The sequence below is a fragment of the Protopterus annectens genome, chromosome 1.part0 (genome assembly GCF_019279795.1).
Source record: "Protopterus annectens isolate FY-2018-M chromosome 1.part0, PAN1.0, whole genome shotgun sequence".
NCBI classification, from domain to species: domain Eukaryota; kingdom Metazoa; phylum Chordata; order Ceratodontiformes; family Protopteridae; genus Protopterus; species Protopterus annectens.
The window spans coordinates 694,595,572-694,612,267 of record NC_056725.1 but is presented as its reverse complement, the minus strand read 5'-3'; the positions used below and the strand labels follow the sequence as shown (position 1 = coordinate 694,612,267).

General features: G+C 40.6%; 1 protein-coding gene across 1 annotated transcript in view; it reads left to right on the top strand.

Moving 5' to 3' along the window:
- Nucleotides 1–16,696, top strand: part of LOC122794082 (testis, prostate and placenta expressed) — a 694,197-nt gene that overhangs the window by 21,036 nt on the left and 656,465 nt on the right. Inside the window, exon 2 of the mRNA XM_044062223.1 lies at nt 16,291–16,352. Within this exon, the coding sequence (XP_043918158.1) occupies nt 16,291–16,352 (62 nt within the window). The remainder of the gene's footprint in view (nt 1–16,290; nt 16,353–16,696) is intronic.

Below are 16,696 nucleotides of genomic sequence, written 5' to 3'. Positions count from 1 at the left end.
TTGTGACAGCAGCCACAAAGAAGGAGCTAACAGAACACAGCTCCATTGTCCATGCCCCCTAACTTAAAATCCAGGAAGTTGGACAGATTTAGAAATGCCTCAATGACCTTTGCCTTATAGTCTCTGAAGTACTTGGCACATTTCACAGGATTACAGCTTGATTTGCCTCAGGAACTTTACAAATCCTGCTCCAAGTCCATGTCCGTGCAGGACTACAAGAAGTATTCTTCACAACTGGCGACTCTATTATCCATCTCTAATGCATCCATGAGGCTAACATCCCATGCTGCAGAGGGTACCTCACAGGTAGCTGGTTCAGGCATAGCCATTAGGAGACATGCCTGGATGTGCCTACGCAACTTAGTGGAGCCTTTCAAGTCTTCTTTCGTCAGTGCTCCTTTTGATAGAACATTGTTGTTTGGCCCTAGTGTAAAGGAAATGATTCTGTGGAGTGAACAGGATGGAAAGACCCTGTCTGTTGTAGGAATACACTTTTCTACCCCTGAATGTTCCTTTTCCTGGAATCAAAGAGGAGGCAAGAAAATGTGGTTCCATAAGTCTCAGGGCCCTTTCCAGGATTCAGGTGGGGATAACTCCATCAGAGGCAGAGGGGGGAGTTCAAATGAAAGATGTCATCCTCGTGGCAAAGGATGCCTGAAAAACCAGGGTTAAGATTCCTTTTCAGATAAACTCTTCTGAAAGGTTGCCTGACTGCCCATCTTTGTAGGCAGTCGGAGGGAACTTGTCTCTGCATCCAGACACCTGGGCAACAATAACAAAAGATTCTTGGGTGCTAAAACTCATATCCAGAGATTATTGCATACTATTTTTCCAGTTTCCCCCAATGAAAAGAAAAAGGCTCTTCAATGTCCCACCCAGTCAGATGGGAGGCAGCAGCTCAAGAAATTAGAAAGCTGCTAGACAGAGTCATTCAGGAGATCCCATCGGATCGGAAAGGATTTGGAACTTACTCAAGACTCTTTTTAGTGGCAAAGAAAAATGGTGACCTGAGACTAATTCTTGATCTGAGCAAACTAAATCAGTTTGTGTAGAAGTCAAAGTTCTGAATGGACACAGTTCAGTCCATTCTGCCATTTCTACACAAGGATGATTGGATGTTCTCCACTGATCTTCAAGATGCATACAATACAGCAAGATGAACAGATCATCCTGAAGATTTCTGCACTTTTGGCTAGGGACCAGTCACTACCACTTCAGTGTCCTGCCCTTTGGTCTCATCACCCCTGCTCCAGGCTGTTTACCAAATGTATGGCAGTGGTAGCAGGCCACTTGAGACTGTTGGAATTCCACGTGTTTCCATACCTACATGACTGGATCCTCACTGCCCCAACCAAGCATCTCCTAGAGGAATCCAGGGACTACTTGCTCCAATTGTGTCAATCACTAGGCATCTCAGTCAACATCTGCAAATCTCATCTTCAACCTCTTCAGAGCCTGGATACATGCTCAGTTGAACACAATCAGTCACATAGCTACTGTTCCACCACATTTTGTAAGGATAATCAGGTACCTGGTGGAGCAAATTATTGTACATCCTTCTCCCCCAGACATACTTTTTCTTCAGGCTCTAGGATAAATGGCAGCTGCTATAACCTCCGTTCCTATGGCTCAATTTTATATGCACATTCTTTAATGGACCCTAGCTGTTCAGTGATCAGCTCTTCATCATCCCTTATCCTTTCCAGCCAAGCTCACTCAAGTTTGCAAAGATCATCTATGTTGGTGGATTCAGTCGGATGAAGTCTTCCTAGGCTGCCCTTTTATACTTTTGCCCCCAATAGCCATGGTAACCACGGGCACCTCCCAACTGGGGTGGAGGGGGTATTTCCCCAGAAGAGACCAATTCACACATCAATGACCTAGAGATGAGAGTAGTCCTCCTAGCGCTGCAGGCCTTCCAAGATGTTCTTCCTTGAGGGATGATTCCATTACAAACCAACAACATATCTGTGGTTTGGTACCTCAACAAACAGGGGGCGATCTCTTCCAACTGCTTTCTAATGGCAATGTATATACTGGCAAGTCAGACATGCTAGCAGACAAACTTAGCAGGTCCAATCTGATGCCTCACAAGTGGTCTCTCAATCAGTGGTGAAGAGAAATTTTAATTGTTGGGGACAATGTTGCTGCAACCTCTTTGCATCTCCCAACAACAGCAAGTGCAGTAGGTTCTTTGCCCTAATCCCCCCTCAGGGAGAGTCACCAAGAGATGCTCTAGTCCAAGTTTGGTTCTCCAGTCCCCTTTATGCTTATCTCCCTATACCTGTAATTCTCAAATTCTTACAGAAGGCACTTCAGTTGAAGAGAACAGTTATCTTTATTGCCCTCTTTTTGTCTTATGAAGTGTGGTTCCCCTTCCTTTGGTCTCACTTTCATTATCCGCAATAGATACTGAACCCCAGTCCAGACCTGCTTTCTCAACCTCTCCAGAAAGGGTAATCTGGAAATTCTAGGACTCAGTTGACGGCATGGTTTCTCCAGTTCCAAAGATAGCTAGACAGCCCAGGATTTCCTCCCAGTCCAACAGATACTTCTATCTTTCCACAATGGCTCCACAAAGAAGGTTTACAAAAGTAAATGGAAAATATTCTCTATTTGGGATCTACAGAGGGAAATTGACCCCTTTACTGTTCCTATGTCTATGGTCTTATAATTTTTAGCTTCTATTTTTCAAGAAGTAGCTAGTTTTTATATCAAAGTGCAATTGGCAGCCATATATAATTTTCAGTCAGGAGAAAATACTTCCTCATTAGCTTCTTCAAAGATGTGCAAGGTTTTGCTAAAAGGTACTTTCTTGCTTAAGCCCCCATTGAAGGACCCACCCCTCCCAAGGATTTGACTGCCATGCTGCAAGGGTTAACTCAGAAACCCTTTGATTTAATTTTTTTATCATGGAAAATGGCTTTTCTGGTAGCCATTACATCTTCAAAACGAGTTTCTGAATTCCAGGCTCTCCCTTCCATAGCTCCTTATTTTTCACAAAGATGGGTTACCTTATGACCCAGTCCATCTTTTTTGCCTAAAGTAGCCTCTGGAAGTAATATTAATCAAGCCATTAGTTTGCCTGTTTTCTTTCCCAGCTTTGCTAATAAAGGAGAATACATGCTTCATCTTTTGGATGTACATAGGCAACTATGTTTTTTATCTTCCTAGAACAAAAGATTTCAGGAAGTCATTGCAATTGCTTGTCTCCTTCTCTATAAACAAATTGGACTCACTAGTTTCTAAAATTACCCTAGCCAAATGGCTTACTGATTGCATTTCCTTTGTTTACAGTCAGCAAGTTATGTCCCTACCCAGGCCTCCTAAAGCACACTCCACCAGGCCCATGGTGACATCTTCCACTTTTTGGTCTAGAACTTCTGTTGATGACATTTGTGCAGCAGCTACCTGGTCTAATTTTCATACCTGTATTGCTCATTTCAAGTTGGATTTGATTTCCAGGGCTGCCTTTGGTTTTGCAGTACTCTGCAATATCCTTCTCTATGAGGGCCACCCAAGGTTCACGTAGCTGGGGACTCTCTCCCAGTCGTTAAGGAATGAATGAAAAGAGCAACATTGTTCACCATAACTATGATTCTGTATTGTCCATTTTCATTCTTCCTCAACTCCCCACCCTCCTTCCTCCTTCCTATTATCTCCAGGAGTGACATTGTGGTTATTGTGGAAATTCTGTACCAGGTTTGAGACCCAGTTCTGCTAGTTCTATTTTCACTTTTAATATGCTTACAGTTAATTACTCCTAGGGATTATAAGCAACAAACTCAATCTGAGATATAGCAGGTTGACTGGGGCATTATGGGTAGAGGAGGACTTTGAGAGTTGTATCCGAGAGGCTTGTAAATGCACTGAGTTGGATCCAAGGTTGGATCCAAGACCCAATCATTGAGGAAAAATGAAATGGACAAAACAAATGCACAGTTATGGTGAGTACATAACTTTAATTTTCTTAAAGAAGAAAATGTATGTGTGTGTGTGTGTGTGTGTGTGTGTGTGTGTGTGTGTGTGTGTGTCTGTGTCTGTGTGTGTCTCTCTCTCTTTCTGAGTATAAATGTAGTGTTTTTGGCATACTGCTAATATATGTTAGTATGGCTGTATTAATACAGTTTGCTTTTACAGGTGGAAATGTGTTTCAGGACAGTTTGCTTTTAGAGGTGAAATGTGTGTGTATTTTATGTATTCATGTTTTTTAATGTTGTCTTGAGGAGTAAAATATGGTGCTTTGGTTATAGTAGTAATATGTTTCATCAAGGCTGGGTTGTTGTTGGTGCGTCTATCTTTTTTATGTTGTGCAGGGTAAATTAGTACTATTACAGTATTAATACTTTATTTTTTTTCACCTTGCTTAGATGTGGAGCATACAATGGGCACAAAGCTAAATTGCTGGCTGTTTTATTTTAATGCATACCTCCCAACCTCTTTGCACAAGAAATCTGGACAAAGCTAAGATAATGGGTAGACAAAGGCACAAAAACAGGGACAGATTTTAAATAGTGGGCCTATAAACTTAGAACATTGCTAGAATAAAAGGGGTTGTGTAAGCATGCATTTTCTGAAGGTTATAAAGTTTGAAATTCCAATGTCTATCATTATTTAGTGACTTTAATCTTCAATAATTTGCCAGAAAACCACACATTTTATGAGGAGATGACCAAAAGTATGAGACAAAAAGATGGACTTTCTACATAAGTTTAGACAGTTGAGAGGTATGTTTTAATGTTAATGGTTAAAAAGCATTGTCCATTATTAGTTTGAAGGGTGTTTTTTATTTATTTTCTCTGTTTAGATTAGGCTTTTATTGCTACAGAGACATAACACTGCTACCAGCTATGTTACGGTCAATGTTTTTAATGGTTTTCTATCTTTAGTTGTGGGATCTACTCTACCATTATGTTGTTAACCATGCTACATTTTTAAATGTTTTGTAATGGTTTATAGAAGTCCGTATCCAGTAAAGCTTAATTTTTACTATTATAACTACATAATTTAAGTGGTTTGTGGGGGGGGGGGTCAGTTTTAGTATGCTGTAACTTTACACTGTCATACCCATAACTGCATCATCTCCTTCATCACTCCCATGATGATGTCATGTGCTTGGCCACACCCATTAACCACGGCCACACTCACAGTGATGTATATATCAGCCACACCCCCATGTGTCCCACTTTGGCCTGCTTAAAAGGTGGCAACACTAGCCCTTCCCAAACTTTTACTCATACTCCTCCTTGTCTAACCCAGATCTGATTTGACAATAAAGAAGAATTTACCCTTCATCTTTTAGATGTACATAGGCAACTTCACCTTTACCTTCACAGGACTAAGGAATTTAGGAAAATTGATCAATTATTTGTCTCCTTTTCTAGTGATAAGATGGGAAGGCCTCAAAAACTTCACTAACCAAATAGTTAACAGATTGTATTTCCTATGTTTATTCCTCGAGAGGCCTAAACTTACCAAGACAACCAAAAGCACACTCAACTATGTCAATGACACCATCAGCTGTTTTTTGGGATAGGGCCTCCACTGGTGACATTTGTGCAGCTGCCACTTAGTGTAATGCTCATACTTTTATTGCACATTACAAACTGAACATCATCTCCAGAAACAGCTGCATTTGGTTCTGTGGTTCTCTGGAAAATCCTTCCATGACTGCCACCCAAAGCTGGGCAATCTGTCCTATTCATTGAAGAATGAATGAAAATGACAACATCAGATATAGAAGGTATATAATCACCATAACTATGCATCTGTGTTGTCCATTTTCATTCTTCCTCAACTCCCCTCACTCCTTCCTCCATCCATGTCTTTGGAGCAGACCTAATGAAATTGTTGATAGTAACTATAGTTCCTGTTTGAGCTACTGATCTTTCAGCTATCACTTTTCTATCACATGTATGTTGAGATACCTTGTTGTGATATTGGATAATAGCAGCAAACTCTATCTGAGGTAACACAGTGGTCAGGGGCATTATGGGTAAGGGAGAAGCTCAAGAGTCAGATCCTAGAATCTAGAGAAAGTGGCCGAGTCAGATCCAAGGATACGATCCAAACCATTCGTTGAGGAAGAAAGAAAATGGACAACACAGATGCATAGTTATGGTGAGTACATAACTTTTATTTTTATTGGTACAGTTTGCTTGTTACCATATGAGAATCCTGCAATGGTTACTCTAGTCTCAGTGGTCTCAGAAGTACGAGCCACCTGTCTCACCCTGTAAGACTAACTCAGTTTTACAGATGCAGAACTCATCTAAACAGGTTGCTTAATTCACCCTGGTAGCTGCAGGCAGGCCCTTCCAGGTGCTCTCTCCAGAAACAACTGTAACAACGGACGCATTCTTTCTCAGCTGTGGGGGAGCGACATTTTGAAGGGAGAGTGGTCCAAAATTCTTGGTCATACTCAGAGGCTTGTCTTCACACTAGCTTGCTCTAGGAGTGACAAACAACATGACAGTAGTCTGGTACATAAAAAAGCAAGAGAGAACCTGATCCTATCTGATCTGCCACAGAGTTCTGAGGGTATGGCAATGGGCAACTTCCTCTCACTGTTTTCTGACAACAGACATCCCTGGGTGGTTCAAACACCTTGTAGACAGACTCAGCAGGAATCTCCTCTTTACTCACGAGTGATCCCTGAATCCAGTAATATCAAAGGAGAATCTAATGTCGTCCTTTTCATTCTTCTTCAACACATAGGTTTGGATCCGATCCTCGGATCCAACTCGGCCACATACTCTAGACTTTAAATCCAACTCTCAAGCTCCTTCCTGTACCCATAATGCCTCATTCCAGCCCCGATACCTCAGATCTCGTTTGCCACCATCATGCTCAGATGCAGGTTTGTTTCTTAAGCAAGAAGTTAGTGAATTTTTGAGAGTTCTTTGCTTATTTTTTTCCAAAATTTCTTCAAAATTATTCTTTTTGACTTTCCTAGCCTCCCTCTTACTTTTTGCAAGCATTAGGCATTATACAATTTTTGTATAGTAGTTTTCTCTCGTACCATAGTTGGTATTCTTTTTACCTATTACCCTTTAAACGTATTTTTTCTAAATTACTGTAGTTGGTAATTCTTCATTTTTTTCCCTTTTCCTTCTTAAAAAAAAAAAACATATTTCTCTTCTAATTTTGTACTGCACCACATTGGCTTCTTCCCTGTCATATGTGAAAAACCGACTGGGTTCAAGAAATTCACTTCTTGTGGGCATAAAATTCCAAACATGGATGCCCACAAGGAGTGTGTTTATTGTCTCAGAGCCGACCACTTGGATACCAGCTGCAGTATCTGTTCCACCTTTAATAAAGGGCTCTGGCTGACTGATGCAATAAATTGATCCTAAATGACCTACTACCTGCTGCTACAACTTCATCTTCTGGGGCTCAAACCTCCACCAAAGTTACTAAGTCTGCTCCATCACAGCACAGAAAATGCTCCCACTGAAGTCTCCGAGGAATTCGTCAGAGCCACAGTTCAAGACCTGAAAAATTTTAGATTTGCTTTGTCAGATCCAAAGTTTTTGGATCCAAAATCCTTGGATCCGATAAATATATCAGCTAGTCCTATGGCATCTACCTCAGATCCCAGACACTTGGATCTGAATCCTGGCACCTCTCATGAAATTCACATGACAGAGTATTTTTTAAAAGCAATTTCTCCTACTCTACGTTCTACATTCTTACAAACGCCAAAGAAGCATTCAAGGCCACAGTCCCCCACATCCTTCAGGTCCTCCAGAAATTTATCAGAAGCAGATGTGGATAGGATGGTGCAAAAATTTCTCAAAGCTCAGATCCAGATGGGGGTCATATCAGTTCCATTCCCTATTAGATCTGTGAGCCTTCCAACTACATTTCATACTATCCTCTCTCTTTCTCGGATCTGTCCCATGGTTTTGGAGCCCCAGCATCTCAAAGCCCCGAGAGGTCCAGAGTCAGATCCAAAGAAGATTTCTTCTTTAACTCCAACAGCATTCCTGACTAGTTCCACTCCAATACCTTCAGATCAGAAAGGGTCCTGGAGCTGAAGTGTTAGAGTTGGGTCCATGGGGCCGAGATTGACTCCAATGTTATTGGATCTGTCCCTACCCCTCAAATCCTCAGCCCCGGACAGTTTAGGTCTGGTACTCCGGTTCCATCCTCAAGGCACAGATCTGAGAGGAGTCATGACCTGCTTGTATGGGAAGCTTCATCTCTGGTGTAGTTATTCGCAGATTCTCTGGGTCCATCTGCCTTTGAGATCATGGAAAGGGCTTTTTCTCTTTCTAGAGAACCACCTTCTCATTCTGCTATTTCTTCACAAGGACAGTTGGATATGCTCCATAGATCTTCAGGATGCGCACAATCACATAAAAATAGACAGGCACTCCAGAAAACATTTGCACTTTTGGCTGGGAGCCAGTCATTACCAATTCAGAGTCCTGCCCTTTGGACTCCCACAGCCCGCAGAGTGTTTACTAAATGCATGGCAGTGGTGGCTGCTCACCTGAGACCCAAAGGATTTCAGGTGTTTCCATATCTGGACAACTGGCTCCTTACCGCCCCATCCAAGGATCTTCTCGAACAGACCAGGGACTATTTGCTCCAGATTTGCCAGTCACTGGGGATAACAATAAATTATGCCAAATCAAACTTGATATCAGTTCAGAGCCTGGAGTTCACTGGCACACGTCTGGACACAACAAAGCAAATAGCATCACTACCAATGCATCATATATCCACTCTCAGGTCTCAAGTCCATCAGATTATCTCCCATCCATCTCCTTCAGCCTGGTTAGTTCTTCAAGCACTAGGCTCCATGGCAGCGGCCATTGTGTTACTTCCTTTGGAATGATATTTTATGCATTTTCTTCAGTGGACTCTAGCTGTTCAGTGGTCCATTCTTTGACAACCCCTATACTTTCCTATCAAACTTACTCCAGTTTGCAAATGACACATAAAATGGGGGATCCACTTGAAAGACATTCATCTAGGCCAGCTTGACTTCTAGCTGGGGGGGGGGGCATTTCCTGGGATTGACAGTCCAAAGCAGGTGGTACCCCCAAGAGACCAATCTGCATATCAGTGTACTGGAGATGAGAGCAGTCTTGTTAGCATTGCAGGCTTTTCAACATGCTCTTCCTTCAGGAACTATTGCTATACAGGCTGACAACATCTGTTGTCTGATACAGCAACAAACAAAGAGGAACTCAATCTTACCTCCTCTGCACAGAGGCCATGAGAGTGTGGAAATGGGCAATCTCTTTCTCTTCAAACCTCTTTCTAATTGCAATGCATATACTGGGGAAAACCAACTTGTTAGGGGACAAATTAAGCAGATCCATTTTGATGCCACACAAGTGGTCTTTCAAACAGTCTGTGGAGGAAGAAATGTTTCTTTATTGGGGCCAACCTTGCTGTGATTTCTTTGCTTCCCCTCTCAACAACAAATACAGCAGGTATTTTGCAGTAATCCCACCTCAGGGAAAGTCACCAAGAGATGCTCTAGTCTATGTTTGGCCCTCTAGTCTCCTTTATGCTTATCACCCACTTCCCTCGATTCTCAAATTTCTACAGAAAGCAAACAGGCTGAAGAGCTCAGTCATCCTCATTGCCTCCTTCTGGCCTTGACAGGTATAGTTCCCCTTTCCATGATCTCACCTTCCTCATCCTCCAAGGATACTGAAACCATTTCCAGACCTCCTCTCACACCCACCAGGAATCAACCGTCCCAGAATTCAGACCCTTAAGGTACTGCATGGTTTCGCCACTTCCAGTGATGTTCAGACAGCCCAGGGTTTCTTCCCCAGTATGTTCCATAATTTTGCCCTCACAAAATGACTCTACCAAGAAGATTTATAAGAGAAAGTAGAAAAGATTTTCACTTTGGGCACTGAAAATGATATTGACCCCTTTTCTGCTCCAGTTTCTGCTGTACTTGAATTTCTGGCTAGTCATTTTAAGGAAGGTGCTAGTTTTTCTATGATTAAACTGCAATTAGCAGCCATTTCCGATTTTCATACCAGAGATAAAAAAAATATTTCTTGACTTCTTCCAAGTTATGCAAAGTTTTCTAAAAGGCATTTTTCTCCTTAGACCACCAATAAAGGCTCCTTCATCTCCCTGGGATCCGATGGTTGTGCTACAAGGTCTAATTCAGAAATCTTTTGAACCTTCAGCAAAAAATTACCTAAAATTTCATTGATGGAAAACAGCCTTCTTAGTAGCTATTACTTCTACAAGGTGAATTTCTGAACTCCAGGCCTTTTCTTCAAAACCCCTTACATTATTTTCCATAAAAATAGGGTTAGCTTATGGGCAAACCCTTCTTGTTTACCTCAAATTGTGTCTGAATCAAACATTAACCAATCCATTCATTTACCAGTCTTTTTTCCAAAATGTTCAAACAAAGGAGAATATATGCTTCATTTCCTTGATGTGCACAGCCAATTGTGATTTTATTTACACAAGACAAAACAAATAAGAAAGTCATATTAGTTATTTGTTTCCTTTTCACCAAACAGTCTGGGCTGTGCAGTTCCTAAAGTTACTTTAGCTAAATGGATCCCTGATTGTATCTCTTGGATCTATTCTCAGCAAGACAGTTCCCTACCCAAAACACCCAAAGCTCATTCAACTAGATCCATGACTACTTCATCTGCCTTTTGGTCAAAAACTTCTATTGATGATGTTTGTGCAGCTGCCACTTGGTCTAATGCTCATACCTTTGTTTGACATTTCAAATTGGCCCCTTTTTCCAGAAGTAGGACTACCTTTGGCTCAGCAGTACTCCCAAATATCCTTTCATAAGGGCCACCCAAGATCAACGTAGCTGGGGATTCTGACCCATGTGATGAGGAATAATGAAAAAGGACATAATCATATTTAAACATTATTTAGTTATATTCTTTCCATAACTAGGGATATGTGTTGTCCATTTTCAATCTTCCTCAACTTCCCTCCCATCCATCGCAATCCTTAAATCTTCTGGAGAAAATCAGTTGGACAGTAACTGGAACCTATAGCTCCTAGTTTGAGCCCTTGTTTCTTTCAGCTATCCCTGTTTCTGTCTAGCAATAGGGCTCTTACAGCAACAAACTCAATTTGAGGTATTGGGGATAGACTGAGGCATTATTGGTAGAAGGAGGAGCTCAAGAGTTGGACCTGAAGTCTAGAGTGTGTGGCCGAGTTGGATCCGAGGATCTAACCCATGTGTTGAGGAAGAATGAAAATGGGCAATGCAGATGGCTAGTTATGATGAGTACATAACTTTTAATTTTCAATCATTGGGGCAAACCATGCTGTGATTTGTTTGCTACCCCACAGAACACCAAGTGCAGCAAGTATTTTGCCATGCTCTGTCCAGTCATTGGCCTCTGGGGCTTCTCTACATATATCTCCCAATTCCACTCATGACCAAGTTCATACATAAAGCCTTTCAGTGCAAGGCCACAGTCATCCCCATTGCCCCATTTTGGCCTAGAGAGATATGGTTTCCCCTCCTAAAACCTTACCTGAAGGAACCCCCTTGGCTTCTCCATCCAATATCAAATCTTGTCACTCATCTGTGAGGTAAACCTCACCCAGATCTTTTCCAACCTGAAACTAACTGTATGGTTTCCCCAATTCCAGTGATAGCGTGGGACACTTCCCTTCCTGCTGAAGTATTATACATCCTTACAGCTTCTCAAATAGTCTACACATAAAGTGTATTGCAGTAAATGCAAAAGATTTGCCATATGGGCTGAATCTCATAACACAGAACTCTTCTCAGTGTCTGTGGGGATGTTCTGCATTTTTTATCTTCTATGTTTTCTTTGGGGTCCGGCTTCTACACTATCAAAGTACAGTTGGCAGTTATTCCTTCCTTCCACATAGATTTTAAGGACTGTTACTTGGCCTCTTATAAGTTATGTAAAGCCTTTCTAAAAGGTACTTTCCATCTGAGCCCCCCATAAAGGCTCCAGCTCCTCTTTGCCAATTAAATTTCATTTGGGAAGCAATGCCCAAGTAACATTTGAGGTGGCTGTATGTGCAGAATTAAAATGAAAAATTAATTAAAAATTGTTATCTTGGAAAACTATACTTTTAGTGGATGACACTTCGGCCAGAAGGATTTCAGAAATACATACCTTATCCTCCATACATCGTATTCTATAAGGATAGGGTTACCCTGAGAACCAACTCCTCTTTCCTTCTTAAAGTAGATTCTGGGACCAATTTTTCCAAAACCTATACAGCTTCCACCAGTGTTTTTTTCCTTATTACCAAAATAAAAGAGAATACATTTTACATATCTTGGATGTACACAGCCAGCTTCACTTCTACATTCCCAGGACAGCTTCCTTCAGAAAAGATAAACAATTGTTTGTATCCTTCTCACAAAACAAACTGGACAAGAAGATATCAAATATTTCCTTGTCCAGGTGGTTGTCAGACTGTATTTCTTTCATTTACATGTCTCAAAATAAATCCTTGCCATGCAAACCTAAAGCTCATTCCACTAGGGCATGACAACTTCAACAACCTTTTTCAGGTCTCTATCCTTGGATGACATTTGCCTAGCTGCTACTTGGTCTTCAACACATGCCTTTGTCAAGCATTACAAGTTGGTCTATATTTCCATAGCCAAAGCTTCTTTTTGGGATTCTATCTTGAAGGGTGTCCTCTCTTGAGGCCACCCAGGAATCACATAGCTAGGGATTCTGACACACATGTTGGATCGGATGGAATGAATGAATAGGATACGAAAGTTATGTAGTTACCATAATGATACATCCTTTCATTCCAATTAAGCCAGTATGACAACCTGCCCTCTTCTAATTCATCCTAAAAGACCTTCATCCTGAGTCAAAGTCATTATATATGCAGTTCAGTTGCCAAAGTCAATCTGAGATAGTTAGGAAGAAGCAGGACACTATGGGTAAAAGTTTGTGAAAGACTCCAGGCTGGAGCATTAAATCAGCCCGATCAGATTCAAGCTGGTGCTTAAGGATCCATATGTCATATCACATGGACTGGAATGAAAGGATCTATTATTATGGTAAGTACATACCTTTCGTTTCCAAACCACTGGTCCAGGTTTCTCTCAAATAGTGTTAGGGAAGCCCTCTGCTTCACATGAATGAGAAGCCTGTTCCAGGGAAGAAGAATTCTCTGAGACACATACCTGCCCCTCAAATGTGTCCTCTTTACATCACAAGCAAAGTTTAAATTCATAGATTGAGTAATTCTGATGTTATTTGTTTTGTGGATATGCAAAGGGTCCATCAGAGTAGGATCCAAGGATGTCCGGAATATCAGGCACAGACTGCCTCTTAACAATCTGTAGGTAACAGAGTATACAGATAGGGCTTTGATACAATTTCCATATGACATGCCATTTATTCCCTACAGTCTCCTTGTCAGGAACCTCTGTAGATTTTCTACTTCACCAGATTAAGCATTCCATATTGCCAGAAGAACTGACCACAGCAGTTAAAGCTGACAATACTCTGCCAAATTCTGCTTATAATTCTGTTGGCATTCTATAAGACTCAATATTAACACATTTTCTTACAGTTTTTATCCCGTTTTATAACACACATTATTTCAGACCTAAAAGGGGCTATCTGCTACCCATTTTTTAGGTGATTTGATTGTATCTAGGCAATTCAATTTCTCCATTCCTTTCAATAATTATAACAAGCTGGTTTACTAGCAGGCAGTTACAGTGATCTTCAACAAGACCAATGACATGAACACTGCCCCTTCCCCAAGTATAAGCTATAAGCTAACTGCACTCCAAGTGCCTGCCATGGACAGTTAACAAAAAGTACTAAAGTATGTGGTTTTGAGTGGTAACCATTTGAAATGTCAGGAGTTGCAATGCTGAGTCCCAGAATGTGGAGATTGAATAGCCATAAAGCTGGACTTGTACTAATTCAGAGACTACAGTTTCTCAGAATATTCCTTTTTTTCCAAGGTATGGTGATCTTGGAGTTTGTAACTATAAATTTGTGGTGTGCAGGGACAAATTTGAGCCCTCACTCATGTTATCATGTGTTTTAGTTTGATTGAATAGTAAAACATGAATTTTATGAAAGTCTACTGTAAAATTATAAGCCTGCTGATACATGAACCTAGAATGTAATTTGGAAAAAAATATGTATACACATTTAAAATATGTCTTGCCCATTATGCCTCGATCTCCTCTAGAGATCTCACCTTTGCTCTAGAGACCTTGTACTAAGTCTGCTTTTTCCTCTTGCTTCCTTAGTAAGAAACAACAATGTGTCATCACTGAAAGAGCTGAATGGCTCCCTGTAAAACATAGGCTATTTCTGTTCTGTTCCCATTACATACAAACTAAGTTCCTGACTATTGATTCCATGATTTGATACTCATACAAACAAATGTTGCTTCCGCCCTCCCTAACCAGAACAGTAATTTATCTAAATGTAGGCCTTTCTGTGTGGTGTTAGCTTTCTCTAATAGAAGGTGTGTAGAAAATTCTATCATCATTCAGGTGACTTATAAACAATGTGGTAAAGATATCAGCAAGATATGAATGGTTTAGGTGAGACTGTAAACCCTATTCTTATACAGTACAATAACGACTATAAGTATCTCTTATTGTAAATATACTGCATGTTGACTGCTGTTATTATATCTTACAAAGACGTTGCTCAAATTTAATTTGTAATACACATTGTGCCTCTGGCAAAAATCATAGAAGAAAGGGTCTACAGGGACCACTCTAACTACCTGGTCAAAAAAATTAATAAATAAAGGTTTCCAAGTGTGATCTAGTGATGTCCTTATTCATAAGACCTTTACACAAATCTGGTATTGGCCAGCTGTTATAATTTAGCTTAACGTTTAGGTGTTATAAGAGATCTGGAAACACAGGTTGACAGCAACCTCTCTTTTGACCACCACATTGCCACTGTGGTCAGAAAGTCCTTCTATGTGGCACATCTCATTTCTAAGGGTTTTGCATCCAGGAAGAAAGAGCTCATTGTCTCCCTCTACTCTTCCCTCATTAGGCCAACCATTGAGTACAATGCCCCATTTGGCATGTACCTCACTAAACACCTGCAACAACTGGAGAGGCTGCAAAAGTACCTCACAAAGAGGATCCTAGGCCTTAAACATTTGTCCTATATGGACAGACTAAAAAAACTCCAACTACTCTCTGTCTCATATCGCCTACTTAGAGGCGATCTCTGCTTGACTTACAAAGCCATGTCTGACCCAGCTCTGTTAGAAATTCTACATCTGAAGAAATCCCAATCCCTCTGCACCACATGATCCAGAGACCTCAACCTCATTACCACAATCAACAGAACATGCTGGAGGGACAGGTTCATAACCCAGAGACTGCCTACGCTATGGAATAGACTTCTCATACATATCAAGCAGAGCACCTCACTGGCCCGCTTCAAGAGAAATCTTGATGAGTGGATGAGAAATAGAAAATTCACTGCAGGGATCACTCCAGTGGCTTTACTCGACAGAGGCACTCGGAACTAAGGTTGGGTGGCACAATGCCAGGGTAATCCTATAGGCTAGACTTGTAAAGGCTCCAGGGCCATTAGCCTACTACACACCTATGAACCTATGAAATATAGGTTGTCTAGCGTACTAATATATTATTATAGTCTTAAACATAAAGCAGCATTTAATAATCTTCATGTAGTGTGGAATACAATTTCTACTTTAGAAGGTGTAATACAAATTGTCTATTAATTTTCTTTTTACTGTGATTTCACTGTAATCCTCTAACAGAAGGTATAGAAAGCATAAAAACCAGTTCATTTTTGAAACGACAAAGATAATATTATACCCATGTTCTTGTTATTCTAGTTTTCAGCAGTAGACTTTGAATGATGAGAAACGTCTGCTGACAACAAGAATTTTAAACCAGAATTAATTTATGTTGAAGGTTATAGAAATGGATTACAGACAGGTATACAGGTTATGTACAGAGCCACCAGAAATTGACTGTCATGAGCAGATGATGAATTTCTAGGAATCTTTTTCATGGAAAGACATAGTAAAATGTTTCTAATAATGTGGCTACTGGCTGATATAAACTCTCAGAAACCTGGCCCTTGGAAAGATTTGCAACTTGGGTCCTGTATCAGTAAATGGAGTTAGTACTGGTAAGAATGTACCAAAAGTGAAAAGTCACTGAGAACTGGAAAACCACTTGTACTCAGCTACAGATATGAGAGCTATGGCTGATAAATTGCAGGTGTATGACTTCAGATATATGTGTGATATTTCTAACTGTGGATCTTTTTTATTTGCCAGATGATTTTAAGAATAACACATTTTCTTTGGTTGAAGATAATGAAAGGCGCGTTTTAACTCTAGTAAGTATATTGGAACATTTACTTATATTCAACATTGTGATCAGCTTCAGTTAAAAAAGTCAATGAAGACACAGTCTACTCATCTGGTAATATGTTAAACAAAATAAATACTTAAAAAAAAACAGACAGTGTCAGTACAGTACTGTGTTTGTTCAAATGCTCTTTTCAGTGAATGGTTGTCTGCTGTTTTTGAATAGGAGAAATAAGATGAAAGGAACTTACTTATGATCAGTTGTAATGGAGATCTTTGTTTAAGTGGATATGACTCACTTTTTTTGGGTTGTGTTGGTCTTGGGTGGGATTTTGCTTTACTTTGTTGGGGATTATGGTGTGTGTGTGTGTGT